Source organism: Tympanuchus pallidicinctus, unplaced genomic scaffold (genome assembly GCF_026119805.1).
Source record: "Tympanuchus pallidicinctus isolate F22 unplaced genomic scaffold, pur_lepc_1.0 scaffold22, whole genome shotgun sequence".
Lineage (NCBI taxonomy): Eukaryota > Metazoa > Chordata > Aves > Galliformes > Phasianidae > Tympanuchus > Tympanuchus pallidicinctus.
The window spans coordinates 32286972-32312348 of NW_026294739.1; the positions used below are offsets into that span (position 1 = coordinate 32286972).

The 25377-nt window shown below is 34.7% G+C and overlaps 1 protein-coding gene across 1 annotated transcript in view; it reads left to right on the forward strand.

Annotated features, from left to right (window-relative positions):
• The window catches only part of LOC128082014 (transcription initiation factor TFIID subunit 4-like), a 132600-nt gene that overhangs the window by 25820 nt on the left and 81403 nt on the right, over positions 1–25377 (forward strand). The window contains exons 8-10 of the mRNA XM_052685831.1: positions 2739–2844; positions 7023–7137; positions 13234–13403. Coding sequence (XP_052541791.1) covers positions 2739–2844; positions 7023–7137; positions 13234–13403 — 391 coding nt within the window. The remainder of the gene's footprint in view (positions 1–2738; positions 2845–7022; positions 7138–13233; positions 13404–25377) is intronic.

Genomic DNA, 25377 nt, shown 5'->3' on the forward strand with positions numbered 1-25377 from the left:
CTCTATTTTCTGAATCAGTCTAGTTTAAGATGTTGGTGCTTGTGAACTGATTCAGCACATGAATCAGTAATGTTAGATGTGGTATGTTCATATTTTTAGGCTATGAGAAATGTAAAATTGGTGAAGTAAATCATCTCCCAGATTATCATGCCAGCACCCTGTTCATTGCTTACATTTTCCAGGCCAAATTCTGGATGAAACAATAATGTTTATGCTGTGGGGAAAATAAGCAAGAGGATTAGAACAATTTAAATTAGTGTAATTGATGAAGACTTGTTTAGATTGTTTGTAAATTTTCACGCAGTGTAATCTACCTCTGATTCATCAGTTTTTACCATGTTCTTTGTTTATATTTGTCTGGAAACAAAGCTGCACATTCTGTTTCAAAAACAAATTGGTAATGTTTGTTCCTTAACTGCTGCCAGATTTGAAGATCACATCTGTGTTGAAATATATCGTAAAACCATATAGAAACTGAAATCTAAGCTCTGAGTTCAAGTGCAGCTCTTCCTTTTAGAGAATGTGTTGCTGCTGACCAGGTTCAATATAGAGCTGAAGATGTGGAGCTTGATCTGCACCCCGTGGAAAAGTTTATTTCTCAGTCATTTTCTATTCTTTCTGCACTTTTGTGTATGCTGAGATCCTAGAATAACACTTGTTAATACATTCAAAATATATTCATTAGTTTTTTTTAATAGTAAAGATGTCATTATTGACATAATATTAAATGTTAAATACTAGCCTGTCTTTAATAGTGTTAATTGACCCACTTTGTAGAGTATTTGCGTGAAAACATTTATCAAATGAAACAGAATTTGATCTTGAATTCTAGAGGTTGCTTGCTTCACTGAAAGAGAATTTAGTAACAGATGATCGTAATACTGGGTGATACTTCTATCCACAGGTCACACACATTTCCTTTTTGGCCTGACTTTTGGCCAATTAAGGTATGGCTGCTTTCCTTCACTATTCTCTGAAGACTCGTCTAATAAAAGAAATCACTGTAGAAGTGGTGACATTCTCCTTTTCTATAAAATACCAGTTTTTTACTTCTGGTCTGTTATGTCTCCTTATGAAAATATACTTGTATGTGGAAATTTTTGTGCCTGAAAATGGAGTTTAATTAAACTTTCTCCCTCTTTTTCACTTACTGCCTATATTTTTCTCTAGTTTTTAACTTGGTAGCTCCTTTATTCTGCGTGGTTATTTACTCACTGCCTGTCTTGACCTAGTAGGTTTATGTCTACTTGCTCCATTTCTGTGCTTACTCCAAATGCTTGCTTTTCCTTCAGTGTCTACAGTTGAAACTGTTTTTTCCCCTTTCTCCTTCTGCAAGCTAGAAATTTTTAATACTTCTACATCTGCAGGTTTATTATGATCTCACAGCTTTTAATATTTTAGGGTGTACAGAATGCAATTTCCTTAATTGAAAATGCCCCTATTTGTTTTTTCTCCAGATTGTATTAAAATTCTTGTTCCTGCACTACTTTCCTCTCCTGTTTGTATTTTTCACCTTTTGATTTGGCAGCCCTGGTTCCTGTTGATGGAACACCTGCCTGTCTGTTCCCCGGCTCGTTTAATTCTCTACTTTTACATCTCATTTGAAAATGTGTGTATATATATATGCATATCTGTGTATATATGTGTATATACTTTCCCTTTTCTCCATAGCATACTTTGAAGTCAGAGATCTAGTCCTTCATTGTTCACCTAAATACTATATTTGCATATACTTTGTAAGAGTAACATCTAGAGATGCTAAATAAAGATGCATTTTTTCCTGTTCACTTCATGTAGTGGTGCATGACATTGCATATTGTCTTCTTGGAGGTAATAATGGTGGAAGACAGTGACTTGTAATTCAGAAATTGGATGTATTATGCTGTGGAACTAACATAGTAGTGGCTGTGAAGAGCACGTGACTTCCAAGATTTTTGTGGTTGTAATTTATTTGCAGCTATCTGCCTGTGTTTTGTTTTCAAAGTTTGTTTATGGATTTATTTTCCCTCTCTGCAGCATCGATGTGTGTCATTGAATCTTCTGTTCATTATGTCTATGTATACCTTGTCCCCGATTTCTTTTAGCTATCCTTAGAAATGACCCTTGCAGTGGTTTTTTTTTTTTTTTTTAATTATTATTTTATTTTTTGTTTCAATTCATATGTGAGCCGAATTCTAAGTTCCTGACCCAGTTTCTGTTTTGGGTAAGGACCTCAGAATTTCAGTAAACAAAACCACGAGAACATCCAGTTAAAATTGAAAAGATAAATAATAATCCCAAAACATTACTTTCCCTTCTTGTGTGCATCTGACTTTGGAACTTAATATTTTGGATTTTACTTTTAGTATGTATTTTCTTTAAAAAGCATGGGTTTATAGTGAGAGACCTAACTGCTGTAGATGTATGCCAATAAAATTATTGCAGTTTTCTTCTGCAAATACTTTTCTTGCTAGTAAAGTTTGTGAAGACAAAAGTCTGAACTTTGATGTTTACCTCACATTTTTATGAAGGTTGTGACATTTGTGTCAAATATTTTATTTTTTAACATAACAGCAAAATATGTATATATACACACACACACAACCACATGCGTTACATGACTATGACTTTTGTCACTAGCTGGTTGTGCTTGTAGAGATCCATATGCTTATATTAGTAACTGCAGGTGTTAGTATGTTTACGTTGTGTGTGTTTGTGTATAAAGAGTATAATATAAGTATACTTTTTTTTAATAATAGCAGATTATCCAGTCAACATCTGCTCAAACTGTGAAACGAAACCCTGCTTGCCAGACTACCCAGATTAGGATGCCAGTGGTAATAACTCAGACCATTAGACCACAAGGTATGGGTTTAAATGTTTTAGTGAGATTGTTACCTGTGTATGAATTTTATTGTAATTACGATCTAGTAGCATGGGAAAAACTTACAGTGCTGACATTAGCAGGCTTGACTTTTTTTTTTTTTTTTTTTTTTTTTTTTACTTCATACTGGCTGAGGAGTGCATGTTTTCACTGCAGTTTGAACATTTCAGACCTACACAATTAAATGTTTTGGAGTTACCTTAGAACTCAGCTTGCAAATGCTTAGTTCCTTACTCAGCTGTAAGGAACTTGATTTTTACTAATGCACACTGTAGTTTTGGGCCAAGAAAGAAATGCTTTGTTTTTCCTGAAGTTTCTAGAATTCCTCAATTTAATCATCCCACTTTAACTCTTGCTCTTGAAGCAGAACATTATAGCTCCAGAGATCAAGATAGGAGCTTGAGAAATTTCTCAACTCACACGATTTTTTTCTGCCAGTATGCTTACTGTTTGGTGAGGTCAGAGATAGTTTGCAGCAACCTGACATGCCAGGGGAGAAAGAGGTCTGGTGGTATACACAACTTTCTGACAGGTTTGTGCACAGGTGGGTGGATGTCTGGCTGATGCATCCCACTTCTTAAGAGGGTTTTTAAACCCTTCTTTTCTTAGTAAATCTCCTTTTGTTCCTTTCTACCACTGGGCCTTTTAGCTTTGATGTATAATTACATGGAAGAGTGTCGTTTTGGATATGGGGATTTAGATGATTGAGGATTTGTAATGGAATACAGAGTTTATCATCTTGGGATATGAAACAGAAACCAAACTTAAGTGCACATGGAAGCTATTGCTGCCTGTTTAGAGTTGTTTAATTTTTCTCATTTTTGGGAAAAGGGAACATAAAAAAAACCCAAAAAAACAAAAAACAAAAAACAAAAACAACCAGTGAACGGCACACAGTAGCAGTTGATTTCTTGTTCACTTCAGAGAATCCAAAGGCTGAATGGACAAGGAGACCAAGCTGTCAGTGTATTCCTTTTGTAGGCTGTTTTTCCAGGTTAGAAAGATACACATTTACTTGATAGCATTGGCACTCGTGTCCTGAGTTTATTAACAGAGTATTTAGTGTCTTAGAGTGCAGACTTTCACTTCTGACTAATGTCTGAGAGTGAAGACTGATTTCATTTCTATTCTTAGTATACTGTCTCTTAAGTTGTGAATGAGAGCAGTACGTGGAAAATTTGCATAGTATCTGCATCACCACAAACAGTGAGTTCAGCTCACAGATTTATTCATGATAGCCATTGACTGGCCAGTGAAATACAACTCAACTGGCAGTTTGGGTTAAGGAAGACAAAAATTCACAAAGGCCCATTCATGTGAAGCTGCGCTTCCAAGTGAGCTTATTCCTATTTACGAGCCTGTTTTTAAGCCTACCACTACATTGTTTTACTTAAGCATACAAAGCATTCAGAACGGAAATTTAAAAGATGTCCCATTGTGAAGACTATATATTCTGCAGCCTGTGTCTGGGGAAAAATCTGCCTGTGTGTTCACAACTCTAAGAAATGCCTATGGCATACTGCCAGATAACTATACATTTTGATTGTGATGTATTGTTAAAATTTTCTAATGTAAACACCAGTTTAATTGTGTTTTATGCTGGTTTAATTATTCCCATAGAAAAAGGTAAGATACTTGAATAGAACATTGTCTGGTTTAGAAAATTACAGTAGTAAATAGTAGTAAAATTTTGTGGAGAGTGATTATATTTCAAGGATGGTTATGTCAGAATTGATCTGACTTCCACAGAGTGCTGCGTTTTACATTAATATTAAAGCATCCATGTGAACAAACTGTAATGCTTTCAAAACTATACTATAGGTAGATGGCAGACTCTAATAAGTGTTGTATTAGTAAATGGCATCCACACTCGGGGAAGTAACATTATTATTATTTAAGGAAAAAGTCACACTCTTTTGTCAAAACAGTTATCAGTACAAAATATCTGTGAATTGAATCTTTCAGATGGAGGAATGGAACCAGAGTAAAGTAATTAGCCATAGCATTCATTGCAGCTATTTAACCTAGGCAAAGACAGAGCTAGGAGCTTAAGAGTTCCAAAATGTGGGCTTATTTCTCAGAATCATGCTACTTGAAATTTGAAGCAAGGATACAGTGTTGATGGACTCTGTATGTCATTACCAATCTCATGAAAAATCTAGACCCACAGATGATTTTAATTTTCCATACGCCATAGTGTAAATTGTTAGTTGAGCCATAATTGTAGTCTAACTCCTTAATCACATTCTGTTGTGGTTTAAACTGTAAGGCTTGTGTGTCACCGCCAAACTTACATTAATTTTGTCAGATCCATTTGAGCAAAATTATGTAATAGGATGAAAGAAAATGAGACATTTTTTAACTTTCCAATGTAGATGTATAATTCTCCTCCAACCAACAAGTTAACTGCTCTGTTGTTGTATATTTTCCTTAATTTTTGGTGTCAAAACTTATCATCTGTGGAAAAGAAAATGCTGATATTAGCCGCAAAGGAATATAGTGTTTATTCTGGAGAAGTACCCCTGTTCCATTACTTCAGCCATTACAGTAATTTTCAAGGCTAACACGCTTCAATTTCCTCAAAACTTGCTGCTGAAAGCAGAGATTGCTCATTTTTATTGTTATATAATTTCTTTCCTTTCAATTCACTTAATAAAAACCTTTCAATCAGTTAATCTGAAATAGATAAATGGACCAGGCCGTGAAATGATGCTATCTGTGACATCTCACAGACCTTACGTTTTCTGATGACAAAGTAATTTTATTCCCCAGGCTTAGAACTCAGAGTCATGAATCTTGTTTTGTATTTGCTAATGTTGAGGGTTCAAGCAAAAATATTTTTATTTTGACTGAATGTCTGAATGAACACTGTCAATTAAGTTTTGCTCTCAGAGCATATATTACCCTAACTGAAGACTTGCAAAGAAAAAAAGGAATGCAGGGCTCATGTACAGCTAGTGTTTCAGCTAAGAAGTGTTTTAAAGGATTTATTGTGATAGATGTGATTTCAGAATTTCTGTGGTTTTTAGAATTCATCAATGAAGAATAGCTTATTTCTGCTAAGGCTCGTACCATGCCATTTTTAGGCAATTGATCCACAGATGTGCAGGAAGATCTTTCATGTACTTCTCAGTCTTAAATACTACAGTTTGTAACTCAATGCAATTGAATGATATTAAAAAAAAAAAAAAAAAAAAAAGTAAAATCTCTTTAAGTCAAGTAAGCACTTGACTTAATTACTTTCACATGCCAACATAGAAGTAGGGTTACAAGAAATGGACAAAATCTAACTGAGCTAAGCATGTATTAAAATCTTAAATATTAAAGAAGACGTAGTAAGTCTTTATCATTTTCAATACTTTTTGAGTCAAATGCTGTTTCGATCTTTTCTAGTGACAGTTAATAATCATGCTCATTGATTTACCAATTAGCAACATAAACTTATAATTAATTTTTATTAGATTTTCCAAACGTCATGCAGGAATTAATATCTTTTTTAATTTGGTTGCACAGCAAGCTGAATGTACACCACAATTTGGCTCAGTTAGAAATTCCATTTTTTGTATGGAGAGTCTTATAAAATCTAGAAGCAGATGTATATTACTTATAAAAGAGCATTTTCAAAATAAGAAAGTAAAATAAAACCTTTACGAGGGAGGGTACGTCAAATTTTAAAATGGTTTGGGCTCTTTTACATACAGTAAAAATATCTAAAAATACTTAAAGTAACATTTTGAACTCAGCAACACATCAAAAATGACTGTAAAAAAATGTAAAAGGCGTAGTTAATACCTGGAGTGGCTGACTTAATACATCTATATTAAGAACATTTGAAATTATGTTTCTATATGTTGTGCAGAATATAAAGAAAAATGGTTCACTGGCAATTGCAGACACATAACCTTTGTGTGTGTTATAATCAACATTGGCCAACGGTTTTCGTGTATGGAGAATCTTCAGTATTCTGTAAATATAGAACAAACTGTAATGTTAATATAAATTTTGTCTAAAATTGTTCTTCTTCAGCAGTGTAATCTTTAAAAATAATAACTTCCTTTGTTTGCAATTTACAGACAGTTAAATTTAGTTCCTGGACAGAAGGTTCTTTGATGTAAATTGTCTAAGACAGCTCATAATAACATCGCTTGGTGTTTTTCAGGCACAGTAGGGAAGGCACCAACAATACAAGCCAGCAAAAGTCCTGGGGGCTTTGGTGTTCAGGTCTCTGCAAATCAGAAAAACAAGCTGAATGACCCTGGAGGTGGTTCTTTCAGGTAAAAAAAAAAAAAAAAAAAAAAAAAAGATTGCAGGAGGGTGGCTGGAGGGGGGGGTCTTAAATAAAATTCAAAATTGGTTTAACACCAGAGGGCAGTGTTTTACAATAATTTCTGGCTTTCTGACTGTGATTGGATGATAATTTTCTTACTTAGTTGTATTGGGAAAAGAAAAAAAAGGAGTGGTGGGACACATCTTGAAATTTTTTTTCTAAATACACTTCAGAGTGTTTATTAAAGCCTTCACTTCTGTGCATTTCAGTAGAAATTCTGGCAAATGGAACTGTGTGTATGAAGCTTTAAAAAATACACTACTGCTTTTATGTATGAGGTTTGAATGTTCATATGGAATAAATCTTGCTGAGAAGATGCTAATTGTAATGACAAGGCATCCTGTTGATAGATGACTGCTAAGCTGCAGCCATCTCCACATAAGCATACTGCAAACACTGTTTGTTCTTGCTAGTGTGTTTTCTATGTGTATGTGTACTTTTAAGAGAAAAGAAAACGTTGCTTTATCTTTTCTTCATGTGCCTACTTTTGTGGCAGATTATGGTATTCTGTGAGTTTCTATAGTAATCTGGTGCTGCAAAGTTCAGCACAGGAGCACTGGTGCGTTGAGCTGCTATTTGCAATTCTTTCATATTGCAAACTCCTGTTTGGTTGGTTGGTTTTGTTTTGTTTTGTTTTTTAGTGTTTTGGGTATGTTAACTGTTTGTAGTGAAAAACTTATCTTCCATTTATTGCATTTTGATTTCTGTCTTTTTTTTTTTCCCTGATGATGGGAGTACATTTAATGTGCATGTAATGGTTGAGCAGTTTCTTCTTCCTGTTTCTTTGCTAAATGACAAAATAATCCAGAAGGAAATGAAAATCCAGGAATTCGTATGCTGCTCTCTCATGTCATGAAACCAGTAATTAATTTTGCAGGCTTAGACTTTTTCAGGTGCAATAGAAGAGATTTTGTAGCTCTTAGTGAAATATCTCTGCTTTGAGGCATGTCAGTATTGCAACTAATAATAGTAGTACTTAGTATTAATCTAGAAGCAAAATCATTCAATTTTTTATTTTCCAATGCTTTTGCCTCCCACTGAGTATTTAAATGATTTAAAATGTCTTATGGGTTCAATTGTACTGTCTTAATAAGTATTTTTTATGTTTGTAAGTAACATGAGCATTTATTCTTCGTTAGTATAGCTTTCAATTTTACATACACCAAAAGGGACAGCATTTTTTTTTTTTTAACTGGATGTTGTAAACTGTGCCAGGATTGATTCTTGCATTCACTTAGTTTATACATAGAATATATTAGGTTAGTTGGAATTGTTAATTTTCCCTTGGGGAGAAGCAAATGCTCAAGGCACTGATTGATAAATCAATAAATCTTTAGTGAGTTTGGTAAATAAGCTGTCAAGGGTGTATGTCATTTTTCCTCTAGAGAACAAATTTTAGTCAGAATGAATGTGTTTGTTTCCTTGCATTGTTTTCTCCTTCAAATAGTAAGACACAATACTGCATTTAAATAAGTCCATAAAATTGCAGGGATTTATTAAACAGCGGCAAAGATCAAGCTTTTCCTTGATATCTTAACAAAGAATTCAGTTGTTTGCATATTTGCATTTCAACCCCTAACCTCTCCTCAGGACAAATAGATGTCTGACTATTAAGCCTAAAGGCACAGAGCTGGAGATCTGTATTAATCCTCTGAATGCTGACTAGTTTTCCTCAACATTCCCAGCGTGTGTGAAGAATGTGTTTTTAGCCAGAAGGCAAACTGGCATCTAAAGCAAAGCAAGAATTTTGAAAAATAGTTGTGTTATGTATAAATTTATTTTGCCCTTAGTGTTTCATTATTGCATATTTGTTTCATTATTCTATATTCTACTTCTTTATTTTTACTCTTGTGAGGAAGGTGTTGGTCACTAGAAATGGAAATGTGAACTCGGCTATTTTTGGTTTCTTGTCGTCACACACATTCTTAAACTTATGGTATTGTTCTAGACTGGGAAACAGTGGAAGGAATTACAGAGAGATGTAGCAATTAGAAATGTCACAAATTAAGCTTAACCTCTAATGTCAGCATTGATTAATTAATTGTATGTCTGCTTACACAAGTTCACCAGATATTGTGGTAGCTGCTCTATGCCGTACAATCTTGAGCCCTGAGGCTTCTGCACTTCAAAGATGATGTAAATCTGAAATTTTACGTCACCTTTTTTGATATTAAAATTTATTGTTTCTACATTTTTAAGTAGAAAATACAGACCATTCAATTTAGTTGACTTTTCTGCTACATAAATGAATGGAAATTAGAATTTCATTCTTTATAATATTTTTTTTCTTTTATAGTAAATATCCAGTCTTATATTTGTACCATAATAAAGTGAAAGTAGAGGAGAAATGGAGGAGATGGCTTCTTGAAGTCTACATGGGGGCCTACATGTTGTGCTGCAGCTGCTGTGTGCATCACCAGTCTCATTTAGAAACATTAGAGCTTCCACCAATGTTACATACTACAGAAGACAATGAAAATAGCATGCTCTTGAAGTAGTTATTACCTGCAGTTCAGACTGTGGCCAATATAGAGAAAAAGTGGAAGCATTTGTTTCCCTTGAAATTAAGTAGGAAGGGATTTTAGGTGGTCAGCTACTCCAGCTTCTGAGTCAGAGCAGTTTGGTTACACCAGGAACTTGCCCAGTTCTGCCTGTCTACATGGACAGAGGTATGCATTTGTACTCCAGAATTGCCCTATCGCTTCCTAACAGAACTGAGTAAAGCTCAGAGGCATTGTACTTAAAATTGAGCAAGAGGGGGGCAGAACCATTCCTTTAATGTGTGTGACGATGATCATTTACCTGAGTGTGCCAGTTAGGCTGATGCTCCTTCCTCTTCACGGGAACCTTACTATTTCTGAGACAGTAATATGAAGTTGTATATGACCTTTTGGAGCCCATAATTACCTCTGCAACCTCAGTGATGTGGGTTTTTTTTTTTGTTTTTTTGTTTTTTTGTTTTGAGAATTCATGCCATGAAATAACTGGTACTGTTTGAACCTTATCTTTGTACTTAGATTTTATATTGCTGAGTGGCCATGTTTTAAAATAGAGTATACCCTGGAATAAATAATCAACTGTATTTCAGTCTTCTTTCATCTGCCCAGAAGACATGCATTCTGAATCAGATAAGTCTCTTTTTGCCTCTTTATTTAAATAAAAGTTTAATAACCTAATTTTGGCAAAATACCTCAAAATGCTTGATGATATATCTGATAAAACACCAAGCAGTGTGCTGTTTTGGGAAAGCAAGAAAGCTAATGCAGTGTTAAATGGATAACTTCACCTCAGAATGGTATACTTAAGCTGTAATTTTAAGTTACTTTATTTTTATTTTTTTTTCAGATCAACGTTTCAGGCTCTGAGATGAGCTTGTATTTTCTCCACATTTGTAAAAAATAAAGTGCTGATCGCAAATTTAATGTTTTGTCATCCTTTTTTTCTTGTCACTGGTAAAATCCAACATAGACTTCATGGATGGATTGTATGATAAAGCACTGATAGGGATGAATCTCAAAAACCTATGACAGTCAGCATTATAATAGAATTTGCATCCGTGAAAGTGATGCTATTTTAAAATGTAATACAGTAGTGGCTGTTGCTGTAATTTCAAGTGACGGGTTCTATCCAGTGTTGTAGCTGATCTCTGCTCAACTAATATGTAGACTTAGTGTCTTGCATATGTGCATGGACTTCTATAAAAACATGAAATTTTACTTTGGAAAAAGTGAGGAATCAGTGGCATATGCTATCTCAACTGTTTTAAGTGGTATTTTATATTATTTTATGTAACTTATTTGAGAATAGTTCAGTATTGGAGATTAGGACATCATGAGCTCAAAGTGTGTGAGGAAAAACATTACTATGCACTCACACATTGAAGATTTATTCATAAGTAAAATGCCTCCAGATTTTCTTAATGTCTTAATTTAAACAAAATCTTCGAAGTATGTTTTAGAAAAATGTGCAAGTGCTTCATTTTTTCTGAACATTATTTTCAAGGAGGTGCTCTTTGTAGTTGGTGAGTTTTTTTCATCAATAAGAGGGGGAAAGGAGGTGTTGAAAAAGGTTAAATATAGTGTGAGGAAATGTACCTTGCATTTGAAAACAGCTTGAAAACCCATACTGCCTACTTAAAAATAGTGTGCATATTGGGATGTTAGATTTATCTAATAAGGCTCAGATTTTAGCTCAGTGAAGCCAGAAGTAATTAATGTAAGCACAGTCATTTCTACCAGGAAACATGAAATTGTTAAATAACGTGCTGGATGAATAAGTAAAGATAGACAGTAATCATCAATTTAGTCAACCACTGGATGGCATCTTTGTTCCACAGAATGACTTTTGAAGACACGTTGAGTTAGATAGTTGACTTTTGTAGGAAATGGTATGGCAAAGAAGCGAGCCCTCTTTTGTATACAAATGTGTTTATGTCAGTATCTGAAACCAAGTTCTCTTTTGTGTTGCAGTTCCTCAAAGTAAAAAAGGATATTGATAGAAATTTTACCCTCAGACTGGAAAATCTGTAATGCTAATCATGATTAATGAAAATATTTAACATCTATCTTCTTTCTGATGCAAAATAAAAACAAATGTACTTGGTGGTAGTAAATTGCTGATGTAAGTTGACGGGAAATAATTCTGTCCAGGAGTTACGTTGGTAGTCTTCTTTGTAAGTGCTGTTGTGCTGATTTTGATGATTTCTGTGAATTCCTATTTTGTGCTCAAATAAAAAAAAAGAATTGCCTTTCTGATACTGGCTACCAAAAAGAAAAGGTGAAACTTGGAATCTCAGGATAATCAAAGTAGAAGTTTAAGAAGACCAAAAAAAAAAAAAAAAAGAAAAAGAAAAAAAACAAAAAAACCAACACAAAAACCTGTGAAAAGTGACAGTATCCTCAGGAATTTCACTTTGGAGAAGAAATGAAGTTCTTAGCGGTTGTGGAAAACAACAAAAGCTGACTTGTGCGAGTAACAAACTTTTTCTGACAATCATTGCAAAATTTGCCATTTTAAGCCTCAAGTATTCAGCATGTTTCTCCAGGCTTATACAGGCAAAAATCCCTTCTTCCTGTGAAAGAAAGCAAAACCAATATCTTAAACTGTCAAAGTCTTCCAAGAAAATTGGATACTCTGAGGTAGATATCTAGAAGAATATGGGGGGAACAGGGAAGACATGGATTTCTAGATTCCTCTTGTTACTTTTGTTCTTAATCCTTACTTGTATTTTTGGTTTTTACTGTGGCGTGAGATGTTTTAGCAGGTGAAACTAAGTACTCCAGTGCATGTAGAGGGCCACGTATGTATGTTTTTATATAAATCTTTTAAATTAAACTTTTGCTTGTTTTATGCAGTGGAAATCTGAAGTTGGATGTATATGGATTTTTTCCAAATCTGTATTCTCAACAGTTGTGTAGTCATTCCTAGAATACACTCAAATACAGTGTCTGTGTCACAAATAGCTCCTAAACAGAAAGTGCTGAAAGCAGATGGTTTGTTTCCACAGTTATGAGCCATCTCTTATAGAGGTAGGCCATAACAGATGCTTGGGAGATACCGGTATGATCTGTCTTCTGAAACACACATTTGTCAGTTAGTCCTTTGTCAAGCTGTTAGGAAGGGTATTGCAGAGCAAACAGTGGCTTGGGAAATGCTGCTATCATCATCTGAAACGCAGCTCATTTTTCTAAAACTAGATGATGTGTTCAACTGTTTTTGTATGTTGCTAGGGAAAATAGTATTGTACAGTTAAATGATGCTTGGAAACCAAACTTACCTGTGAATTCACTGTTGTTGCTCCCAAATGAAGAAAAGGCACCTCCATCACTCCAGGCAAATGGCCCTGCTTGTGGGGACTTCTGAATGTGATCAAGAAATAGTTAATTCTGAATCTAGAATATGACATGTGAGAATTGGGACTGTGATAGTTGTGACATAAGTTGGCCCAGACAGCAAGCCTATTGCATGCTCTGGAGTTAGTTTGTGTGTATTTAATTGAGTGTTTCAAATGCAGAATTATTTTTTATTTGTATTTTCATTATAGAGATGATGATGACATCAATGATGTTGCCTCTATGGCTGGTGTTAATCTAAATGAAGAAAGTGCCCGAATTATGGCTACCAACTCTGACTTGGTTGGAACTCAGATACAGTCGTGTAAAGATGAACCCTTTCTTGCTGCTATACCTCTACATAAACGCATACTTGAAATGGGTGAGAAACATGTCCTCTCTTTTTGGTATTTTTCATTATATAGTTCTGAGTAACAGAATATGCTTAGCACTTAAGATTGTTATAAATAAGAGAGCTTATGCCTTTTATTACATAATCTTGTATTCTTGAACTTTCAAGGTTTTTGTGATAGAAGTAGCTGAGCTATATCAAATGGGAAAAAATGTTGTATAGGTCCTTTCATATTTCATACTTTCCCCGTGTTTTTTATATCCAAGGATCTCAAAGCTCTTTGCAAACATTAATTATTTCTCACAATCCTTCTTCATGTTTTACACATGAGGATGTTGAAACAGAGAGGTAAATTAAGTAGTTCAGGTCACAGAGGACACCTGTGAATAAGATGTAACAGATTGCTGAAGTTACCTGTCAAAGTTTTTTTTCCTCATGCAAACCAATAATTCAGTTCTTAATGCTTGCATCTATTTAAATTCACAGTGATTTTCTTGTAGTATTTTTCCAAAAGGTTTATTTATTTATTCTGTCATTTGAAAATGAATGTTATAAATTTCAGTAGAAAAAATAGTCAAAATTAGTGATGCTTTAAGGTTATTAGGCATGCTCATTATGTATTTTATTTTACATACGTAATTAATATATTGTATATCATCTGTTACCTAAATTTATCTTTTCACCATAATTTTTGATAATGTTTTCAGGTACATCAAAGTCTTAAGATACAGAGCTCCAAGTGTATAGAAGCTTTTGGTTTTTTTTAAGAACTTTCATAAATTTGTGAAAATCTGTAGGGAATCGTTGACGTTGTGATTTTAATGTTTGAGGGTATTTCTGAAATATTGCGTTTATGTTCACTGATTTAATGAAAGCCTTTTCATATTGCAGTGACAGCAAGTTTCTTCATTAATCTGCTATTGAGCTTCGCTTTTGTGTTATAATTAGTTGAAGCCATTCTGAGAAACAAATTTTGCATGTTTTAGTTATCATGTTGAAATGATATGACGATCACATTGTGTGATGCAGCGTGGGAAAGCATATGTGCAATATTTTGTGAAGTGGCTCATTGCCAGCTGAGATGGGAAGGCAGAAAGATTGTTGTGAAATTGAAGAAAGTATTGTGAAGGATGCTCATGTAATGCATTATACAGGTGTTAGAAAACAAAAAGGAAATGGAGACCGTTAAAAAGAATGGGAAATCAGTAATAAATTTGCCATATAATCCTTAATGAACTGTCTGGGCGTAACAATTGCTGCACAACATGGAGCTGTAATTACAAGTGCAGGACTTGCAGGAATCTGTACATACTTTAACAACCGCAGAGCCCATCACACTATTCATCACTGCCTTTTGGGGTTTGCTCCTCTGAGGAGCAAATCCCTATGGCTGTTTTTGAAGCTTTATTGGCTTTGATAATTGAAATGAAACTTTCAAAGCTTTTAAAAGCAGCTGCAGGGATTTACTTCTCAAAAGCAATGAATCCAAAAGAGCGGCCACTCCTAGTGATCTCCTGCAGCCACTTTTAGAGCTTTATTTTGTCTTTATATGAAGCCTTTTATAGTTTTGAAAGTGTCTGTGGGGTTCACTAGTGGCTACTATCTGGGATCTATGGCTCTTGAGAAGAGAATTCCTTCAGCTGATTTTTGAAGTTTTAGAAGCTTGGTTTTCACTGTGTGTGGCCAGATTTGTTGATTGCCTGGGACCACACAAATTTAGTAGTGTGTGCTACTGGGCACTTAAAATAACGACATTGTAAGATCATGATGAAACTCAGTCTTACCATGTGTTGCTGTGCCTAGCCACACCAGGATCAAGCACAGGAGGCTGTGACCTTCTCAGGCACATTAGGAAAATAAAGTGTCTTATGTGAATCTTCATTCTTCTGCTTTTGTTATGCCTGTTGACAAATGAGATAAAATATATAATCTTCCTTTAACCTGAGTATGACTTAAATAGACCTTATTTTCTACCTTTATATCTATTCATATTTAATGATCACTTTAGTTCTAGGGCATGTTTTTAATGTTTTAGTAAAAGAGAGATTTGTGGTATGTACAGTGTTAGGAAACTGCTCTTCTCTCCCTTCTCGGAAGCTAGATCTTTCAAGTTTTCTGTCGTATTAATCTCTTCCTCTCTTTTTCGAGTAAGAGTTCTGTCGAGCAGCTCAGCAGTGTTCCCCAAAGGGTGTTTCAGAGATTGTCCTTCCATTCACTGAAGTCAGAATATAAACTGCTAAAGCGAGAGCAGATGCTTCTCAGTCTTTGAGAGTAACCACCAGCCAAATGCCTTAAAGTTACAGTGAAAGAGATTTCTTAATCTATTGTACGTTCTTACCTGTACCGCTCAACTTGCCATTGTTATCATCCAAAGTTTATATTAAACCTCAATGAGCAATATTATTATTGATCCATCCAAATGGAGGAAGTAAGTGGAAGGTAATTCATGGTAAAATATTCATTCACTTTCCACATGCTTCCTTATCCAGTTTGATATCTAGTTGTCTGTCTGATAATTATTGCTATTTCTTATTGTAGGACGACAGCATTGTGAACTGTTTCAGTTTCTTCAATGTGAAACCAAGAGTGGATGTTTCTGAGCAGTTAATGTATTTCTTTTGCTATTCCATACAGGATCATAAAAATTTAAACCCAGATCTTTCTGTATGACAGGACAGCACAATGAAACACATGCAGAGAGCTGTAGGACTTGTTTCTTTTGGCAAGTTCAGAGGCAGAGGCTGATGTTCTTCATGCATGCACTGATGTGCGTGTAAACTTTCTAGGCCTTTAACTCCATTAGTAAAGTGAGTGGCTAAGATAAGCTGAATAGTGCTGAAAAATCCTAGCTATTTTGAGTTTGGTTTTTTTGTTTGTTTGTTTTTTGTGGAAAAGAAAGAAGAAAAATAATTTTGTAGATGTTTCACTTCTCAATTTAATTCGATCACAAGCTATTTCTTCATTGGTAAGAATGCTGGATTGTTTTATTACTTTTGAAACTAGTTTTAGGCATCGAGTCTTCACTATTTATCAAAAGGGGCAACAATTAATTAATAAGATGGTATGGTGTAGCAGGTTGTTTTAAGAGGGAAACTGTGGTTTGTAACTGTGCTGTAAAAATAGAAGTTCCTTGATTCAAGAGTTACTGTAATTACAGCGTTGTTCCTGAGACTCATCAGATAAGAATTAGACTATACTATATTTTTAATACAGTGAACGTTATCAGGACTTTAGGATGGGATAAAAAGGTGATCCTATGTATATTGTGTGATAACTAAATCTGTGGAAAGGAACATATACAGAAGAGAAAGGGGGAAAAATACTGTAAAACATTAACAGGTGATAGCTAAGAATTGTATTTAAATAAGAACTGTATACAGTGAGAATTAAATTATCAGCCTAATACCTAGATAACTGTCATTAACCTTATTCTTTACCAGACTGTGGTGAGTCTATTCTGGATACCTTGTAGCAGTTCATGTTTGACTGTTCTGTTTGTTTTTTTTTCTTTGTATTTGGTTTTAACTAGGTGGGACTTTTTCATAGTGCAGTACGTTTTTTTTGTGTGCAAAAGCCCTTGTGAATGTCTTGTTGGTATCACCCGGCATGGTACGGTGGGTGAAGTTTGCTTTTCTTATGCAGGTTACTTTTAAAATTTCCACTCATTATAATGATATGAGAAGTCATTTTACTGAGAATTGGTTGTCTCTAAGATTCTGCTAGCAGTTCCAAAAGCTTTGCTTGTGATTTTGTGGTCACCAGAGCACAATATCTTCACAAGCTTAGAGCTTGCAGAATATTAACTCCCACAGTAGTATTTCAATTCTTATGTCCTCTTCAACCAGGTTATGCCATTTTGGTTTTTCCATGGCTATCCCTAAAATGTCATGTTACAAAGAGACTTAACCATAAATTAACTGTCTGAAAGCAATAAAAATAAAACGTAATTTTGCCATATTGTTGGAGTTAGTTTTTTTCCTTCTCTCTTTCATATCACCTTCAGTGTTCTTCACCCAATGTTTCTCTTTCAGCTTGTGTTGTTACAGAGCTCTGGATAAATAGAATAATTACAAATGTGACATTGTAAGAAGTGTGGGACTGATTTGGCCATATTTAATCCATTTTAAGTGTCCATCTTGTATTTCTAAACAATTTTTACTTGAATGTGTGATAAAAATGTATTGAAGAATTACAAATATGTTTTATTTCACATTGATTCATAATTATTTTTATATCTTTGTTAAGAAATCAATCTTTCTGTAATATCTTATTAAATTGTAATATCTTATTAAGATTTATGTCTATAAACAAGTATTGTTATATATTGTTAAAAGTCTATTACGTTGGCAAAATAGCATACACCTCTGACATTTCCTATCAATAATTAGTACTGGATTCTCTTGCTTTATCCAAATAGATTTTTAGTCAAGAACACAAGTAGTGGTGCAGGTGAATTATTATGAAGCATGTAAATGCACCATTGAATCCAAATGCTCCTAGGTCTGCAGTCATTCTTAAAAAGGCCTCAGAGCAGTTCAGCTTTATAGATTTAAGCCACTGTCTCTGCTGTCTCTGCCAGTGTAGTAGTTGTAGGGTTAGGTTCAACATAACATAGATTTACCTTTTTGTTATTTTATTGGCGATGTATTTTTAATTGTCTAATGACATGTTAATTGTGTTCTACTTGATTCTTTGTTCCGTTACATTTGAATTACATGTCTGCTACAGAAATGTATGCTAAAACATAAGCAAATAGCTCATCTGTCTTTCTGTATTCTGCAGTATATTGAATCTACTTTGTGACATCACACTGGCAACTGAGTTGTTTGCATGTGTATATATTTTAAATAATTTTAATACTCTGGAGGGCATTTTTTGTTGTTGAGCAACCTAAAAACTGATTGGAATATCCTTCATGGAACCGGGCCAGTACATTTCAGAGCCTTTGTTTAAAGCATTTGTTACTAGTTTAATAGTAGAGTCATTCTGTCATCCCTGTTTCATCTGTTTATTTGTCAAAAGTTATATTCATGTTTGAATGAGATGAAACTACTATTGATGATTGCTCTTTCACATTTGGAGCAGTTCTAACATAAAAGTATACTTATCTCTGAGGTTGGTTTACTTTAGAGGGTTTTTACAGCTGCTTAGATTACAGTTGTGGGTACTGAAATTCGTATCCATCAGATTGCCTGCAAACATGTGCTTTTGTTTTCAGTTGCTGCTTTTTGTTGATCCTAGTTGTTTTCATTATTGACTTTTAACTTGTTATCCATAAGCTGATTTGTCTTCAAACTGAAATATTCTTTTTAATACCACTGTTTTTCAACAGCATTTTTCTGTCATGATGGCCTCCTTAAATATCTGTGTGCATAACTTTTGTGTTTGGAGGTGTTTCTAACGTGCAAATCAGCCCATGAAGTCCTTGTTCTCCTTAAGCATAGAATTTTGTAGTTGTTCACTGTCCTAACAAGACGCATAGTCCAATTAAACTGGAGTCCAATTAAATTACCTGGAGTGGGGTTTTCTCTGACTTTAGTTGCTGCTTCCCAGGGAAAAAAAAATAAAAATGCTAGGTATTGTGTAACACATACAGCAACTTACTGTGCACGCCAAATATGTTGACTTTCTAAGTTCCTATTAACTTAATTATTGACGGGTAGGGAGACATGACAGATATGGAAATGTATATAAATTCTGACATATGAAATAGTTCTGTGTCTTTCTTAGTAAGTACAGACTTTTTCTCCCACTGTGTAACACAAGCAATTTACTAGAAATTTCGTTTAGTCGTGCGCTTCTTTCTCATCAGTGTTCGTATCTATGAACATTTAGTTTATTATGTTATATTTAATAACAAATTTGTTGTTCTGTACTGCAATTTATTGTTTGCTCATGTTATAATATTATATATTATTATATTATGTTGTTTGCATTTACAATTTAGAATGGGAATAAGTTCCCATCTAAGTATTAGCAGCAGTGTTGCCAAATAAACATAACTACTAAGTGTTTCAGAAGAGTGTTAAAATGTATTGTTGTTCTTTCTCTAATAGGTCCATGATTAGACTTCCTGTTTTACAAGATGTCCCAACATGTGTTGGGATGATAGCTTCAGTACCACCTGAGAGCTTGGAGTCTGCCTTTCTGTGAAAGGTAAGGCAGCCTCTGTTCAATGTTTTTTTTGTGTATTTCTAAGGTTTTCTTTTTATTACTCTAATTGGTTCTGCAACACCACAACAAATAAATGAAGATTTGTTCAAACTATGATTATTTGTGAAGAAAATGAAGCTGTAATTTGTCACTCAGCCTCAGAATAAGTTTGTATCTGGAAGATTGATTTAAATTTCTCAGTCTCTGCAAAGAAGGGTAAAATTAATTCCATTCCATGGAGATTCGTTCTCTGCCAGATTCATTCATGAAGACCAACTCATAAGTAGATTTCTAGTAATAAACATGGGATGTAGAATAAGAACAATAAAAAGAAAACCTTAGAGAACCATTCAATATTGCAGTAAATCTGACTTACGTTATCTCTGTAGGCAAGCTCCATGCTCTAGAGGTGGTACTAATGTCCCGAAACTCAACACATGTTGGAACATCTTTGAGGAGGAAGTCATTGATCAGTGAGCAGATCTTCGAGGGTCATTTACGGGGGAAAAAAGTAAAAGGTAATGGTTTCTAAAATATATTGCAGTGATTGTTCATTATGTTTATTTGGCAATCCTGCTGCTCATACTAAGGTTGCAATGTTTTTGTTTCTTAAAATTACTGAAATACCTCAACCTTTAGTCTGTCTTTCTCATATAAGTTGAATTTGCACTTAAAAATTTCAGTGCTCTGCAGGTAAAAATGTCACTCTCTGTTTTAGTGCATTGCATTTGTTAGTTGTCTTTATGCTACTGAATCTACTGCGCAGAAAGTCCATGTTGCAGGATAACACAGTTCCACTGTTTTTTTCAGTGGTTAAGATAATCGAGTGTTAGTGTGGTTTGTCTAGTGTTAAATAAAGTAGTCCACAGCCAAATGTTGAAAAGTGTTGAACCAGTACAAAGACATTTCACTGATAACAAAGGGTTATTTGTTTTCAAGGAGGTAACTGCATCGCTGGACGTTGTGCCAGATGAGGTACCATCTGTTCCTGCACAATAATGTGAATGTATGAATCTGATATAAACCACATAAAACACAACTGTTTTGACAAAGTCACGTGACCATATCTGATGTGGATTCACTTTGATCTGGTAATACACAGAGTTAGCATTAATTAGTAAATATGGTGAGATGTCCTGAACTTGACTACTTTTCCTCTAATCCTGGACATACACAGACAGTGTTGCTGACACTGAAATTCAGGTTATGGTGTTTTACTCGTCTGATATCTTTTATAATTTCCTGTGTTCTTTGTGCACGTGTATCTTTTTCAGGAGACTTACCCATCCTGCCTCCTTAAGATGTAGCTTCATGTTGAACTAATCTGCCTAATATCAGTGAACATCTGTGATAGCTCTTCAGACATGTAACCTACGAGACATTTATAGGGTCAGAGCTAGAGTTTCTTCAGGAAAACTAAATTGCCAAAGTGTCTACATTATTTCCATGATCTGCTTCAAAAAAACAGAAGCATATAGGCAAACTCTTCTTCACGGTATTTATTTTTATCCTTTTGTGAATGTGAGTTAGATTGTTCTGCTATTGCAAGGACCATGTCACAGTATACTGACATCTGTGCTTGTCATTTCTGACATTCTTATAGCAGTTCTTTCCCATGTCTTGCTCACCTAACATAAACCCGTAATCATTTTGTTCTTTTACTTAGGCCTGAGGTCTTGTAATGGTTTAATATCTTTTCATCTTCTGTTTAAGACATTGAGATTTTTATTTCTTCCACAAGGAATTAGATAAAATACAGTTTAGTTACAGAGAAAATAAGGAAAAAAATAATTGTAATCCACTTCTGTTCCTCTGAGTTCTCATTATCTTTCTGTCCACTCTGATCAAGCTGTCAGTCTTGCTGTTTGTCTGAATACTAAATATTCTGTTCTACTACTAGATGCACTGCTTTTCTGTTAGTGCTTTCCTGGTTCATGGCAACCGCTTCCATTTTCCAGGCCTCTGCTTACCTGTACATCAGACTGTTTGGCAGCTAGCATGGTTCCATTGAAAACAAACTGCTTAGGATTATAGAAATACTCTTTAGGAATGATTAATAGCTGCCTTTTAGCTGTTTAATTACTTCGCTCAAAGACAGAATTTTGGAAACTGGATTGTCTGGTTATAAATATTTTAGGTCAGACCTTTTCTCAAATTAGTTCTTTCTTTTTGCCAAAAAATCATGTTTGTAATCCTGGACTTATGCTCTTGCTGAGAGTTCTTAAGGCTTTTCTGTTTTCTCACTTCTGCATTACTTTTGTCAAAAAATGCTAATCATATAAGAAGGGTTAAACAGTTTCCCTAGTAATTCTTTTTGTTTCCTGGATATTTTTCCCTGCTCTAACTCTCACTGATTTGCATAATAGCTTTGAGTAAGCATAGGGAATAGGCATTTTGGCCTGGTTATGTGTGGATTTTTGATCTATGTGGCTGTTTCTGTGTCTGTTGTGTTAAAATAATTATACTGCTATGACTCCCTAGAATAGAGCTATTTTTCACTCTGGTCTCAGTTTTGTAAGAATTAGGGTATTAGGTAAAATTAGGAGGTGACAGTTGAAAACAAACAAAAGTGAATAGTTAAGTTGTCAAACCTTTATTTTAGGATGCTGCAGGTTCAAGAAATGACTTGAAAAATTAATGGAAAAAAAATCCATTGAGGGGTAGTGAAGAGTAAGACAGGTCCTTTAGGGTGGTTCTAAGCTGTATATGGTTGTATATGTGGATGCTCTTTTTTTTTTTTTTTTTCCAGCAGTATTTCACACTACTACTGTTAGAGAATGGGTGCTGGACTGTATTATTCAGTGTAACCTTTCTTAACTTTGTATACAATTGCAGAAATACAAAAAGTTCATTATAGTATAATTTGTACTGAATAAGTTAAATCCTCTGTAGTATCTCAACAAAGCTTTGAGTGCTTTTCTCTGCAGTGAATTCTCCTGCAGAGATTGAGTCTTAGGTGAATCTTACCTTGCTAAAATAATTTGGTTGGCACTTATTTTGGAAAAAGCAGAAGAAGAGAGTATTACAGTTTTCAGAATATCTATTTAGACTTTGTATGCATTAAGTTACATTAGAATTATATGGCTGGTCTTTTCTGCTGTGTTTTGCATTGAGAAGAGCTATGTATTTCAAGGATTTTCATCTGTAAGTTGGGTTTATTTGTATGTATAGTTAAAAGTAACTGTTTCACTGGTTTTTCAGTTTCACGAATTGCTTCCTGAAAAATCATCTCATAGTCTGTAGTACTGAAATAGTACAGAAAAGACATTAGGCCCCAGCAAGTCCTGAGTACTCAAGCATATTGTATGCTTTTATCCAGAAGTGAGCTCATGAGATTTTATCCTACGAAAGGAAAAATGTTCTTATAAAAACAAGCTTACTAAAGTAACTAACGTGGAGCCTTCCATTGTTTCGTAAATAATGTTTTGTGATAAAAGTGTTGTCATTTCTAGCATAGGCAGTTTATGTGAAGGTGAACTAGAAGTATAGTGTTGAACTGTATTGAGTGCTACTTTACCAAATCTTTCCCATAACAGTTGAGATAGTTCAGGGTTGATTTGGAGCTGTGGAATGTATCTTGGCCATCTGCCCCTCACTGAAGGGATGCTGGTTTTTATACCTGCCAGAGGGAATTGCTTACCAAAACACAAAACACTTGGCACCAATTCTCTCTAGTTTGGCACAAAACATTCCCTAGCCTGTGATTTCCCTAAACAGTCTCCAGATTCCAAGTTTCTCAGAGGCACCTGCTCAAACTACTTTGGATTTGCTGATTTTGTGAAGGAAGCAGCTAAAGCTTTAGTTTTACCTTTCCTCATAATATCTCCCAGACAGATTTAACAGTAGAGCAAATCAACACTGATTAAATTATTTATTTGTTTATTTAGTAAGACTTAAAGTGAAGCTTCTTTTTATTTAAAGGACTGAAAACCTAGGATGACAGCTAAAATAATGATACTGTGTTTGTTTTGCCTGGGATTGCTAGGTTATCTTATACTCATAGGAATCCCTAATCCCCGTCATCATACCTAGTGATTTACTATTTGCTCATTGCTCCATTTAACAAGCTTTTCTTTCTGTTTTTAATACTAAAAGGTAGTCTGGGGCTGTGGCAGTCCCTCCAGACAACTCCAGAGTGTTTTGTACCCAGCCAACCTCCTCAGTTTCTTTGTTGGGTTCAATCCTCAACTGTCTACCTTAACGTGTAAGATCCAGTTTTCCCTTTGGAGTTTTGAACGCAGTGTTGATGGCTGAGGACACTGCTGTGTGGGAGATGTCCCAGTCTAATCAGGTTGGGCTTCAGGACGGGGAACAAGTAAGTTCAGTAATTGCTGTTTTATGGCTCCTCGGGCTCTCAGTGTGTTACAGTTGTTTCCTGACAGTGTTTAGGCAGGCTGGTAAATGTTGTTGCTGAGTGTAGAATGACTGATGTCATAGTATTAGGCAAAGTCGCTATTGCTTTCTGCTGATTTCATGACCTGCATTCTGTAGAGAACACATGGTATGTTTTAGGACCTGCAGATATTGTTTGTGTTGATTTAGTAGGGAACTGCTCACCACTTTTTCCCCATTTTTTGTCAGCTGTTAGCCATCAGAAGTTTCTGTACAGCTTAAGTCTTGAATGATGACTACTTAAATGGTCCTGATTTTTTAATGATATTTAATTTTATAGGGATTGACACCTTCAGCAGAACTATAAAATCATCGCTTTCTTTCATGCTATTAAAATGAAGGGCTGAAATTAATTAAAGAATTACATCATTTTAAAGGTTTGGAAGATTACTGCAGCAATTTAGGGGGTAATTTTTCAAAAACATTACTTTCCTTGATAGGGAAAATTACAGAGAGGCAGGCTTGTAAACTGTGGTGAATAGTTTGGGATGAATGAGGAGGAAGAATGCTTGAGCTCATCATAGATACAATCCAAGGCACAGTCAGGTACTTTTTATGCTCTGGGGATGGGGTAGATAGCTATGGCCAGATGCATCTCTGTTTTATTATTCCTCATCTGATGCTGTTAAATGAGGTAAAATAGAAATTTAGACAAATAGGAAATATTCCAGATGCAAGGAGGATGAATTTATGTGATTTCCTTCCATCTTGCTCTATGTAAGTGTGTTGTAACAGCAGATGAGGCCTGGACCTAAGAAATCTGGTTCCAATTGTGGCCAATGTTTAGCATAAAGAACTTTAAGTTTCTTCTAATTTTAAGATGATAGCAGTGAGTGCTTTCTGTATTTTTGGCTGACCTGTGATTAAGAGCAAATAGAGAATAAATAGGCTCTCTCCCAGTGTTTATGTTGAAGGATGAGACAAATTCAAGCCCTAAATATATGCTGTTTAATTGTTTAAAACCAATTCTTTAAAGTTTTTTTTTTGTTGTTTTAAGTGTAAATGTAAAGAGATTTTATACAGGCATTCAATAATTTATCACATCAGTAATCAGTCAGACCTAATGTTTTGCAAATAATTTTTTTCAATCTTTGATCTCCATCCTGTCAGTCCTCTTTAAGTATAAATTATTCAAGTAACTTTTTGATTCTTTGAAAGCCTACCTGCAACGATAGTGTTTTGTCCTGCTTCTCAAATAGGACAGTATTCTTATGATTTAGTTTGGTTTGTTTGATCAATAAAATATAATTAAATTTCTAAAGCACAGTGAAGTTGGTACCCCTCAAATATGGAAGTAGATAATAGCACTCTTCAAAATCTTCACTTCTTGGAACCTGAAAGTTTTCAAAGACAAGGTTTAGACACTTTTATGTTTGTGAAAAAAAACAACCTTGTGCTAGTGACACATATGCCAATATCAGAATAATATTGCTGAATGCTTTTTCCCTCAAGGTTTTTG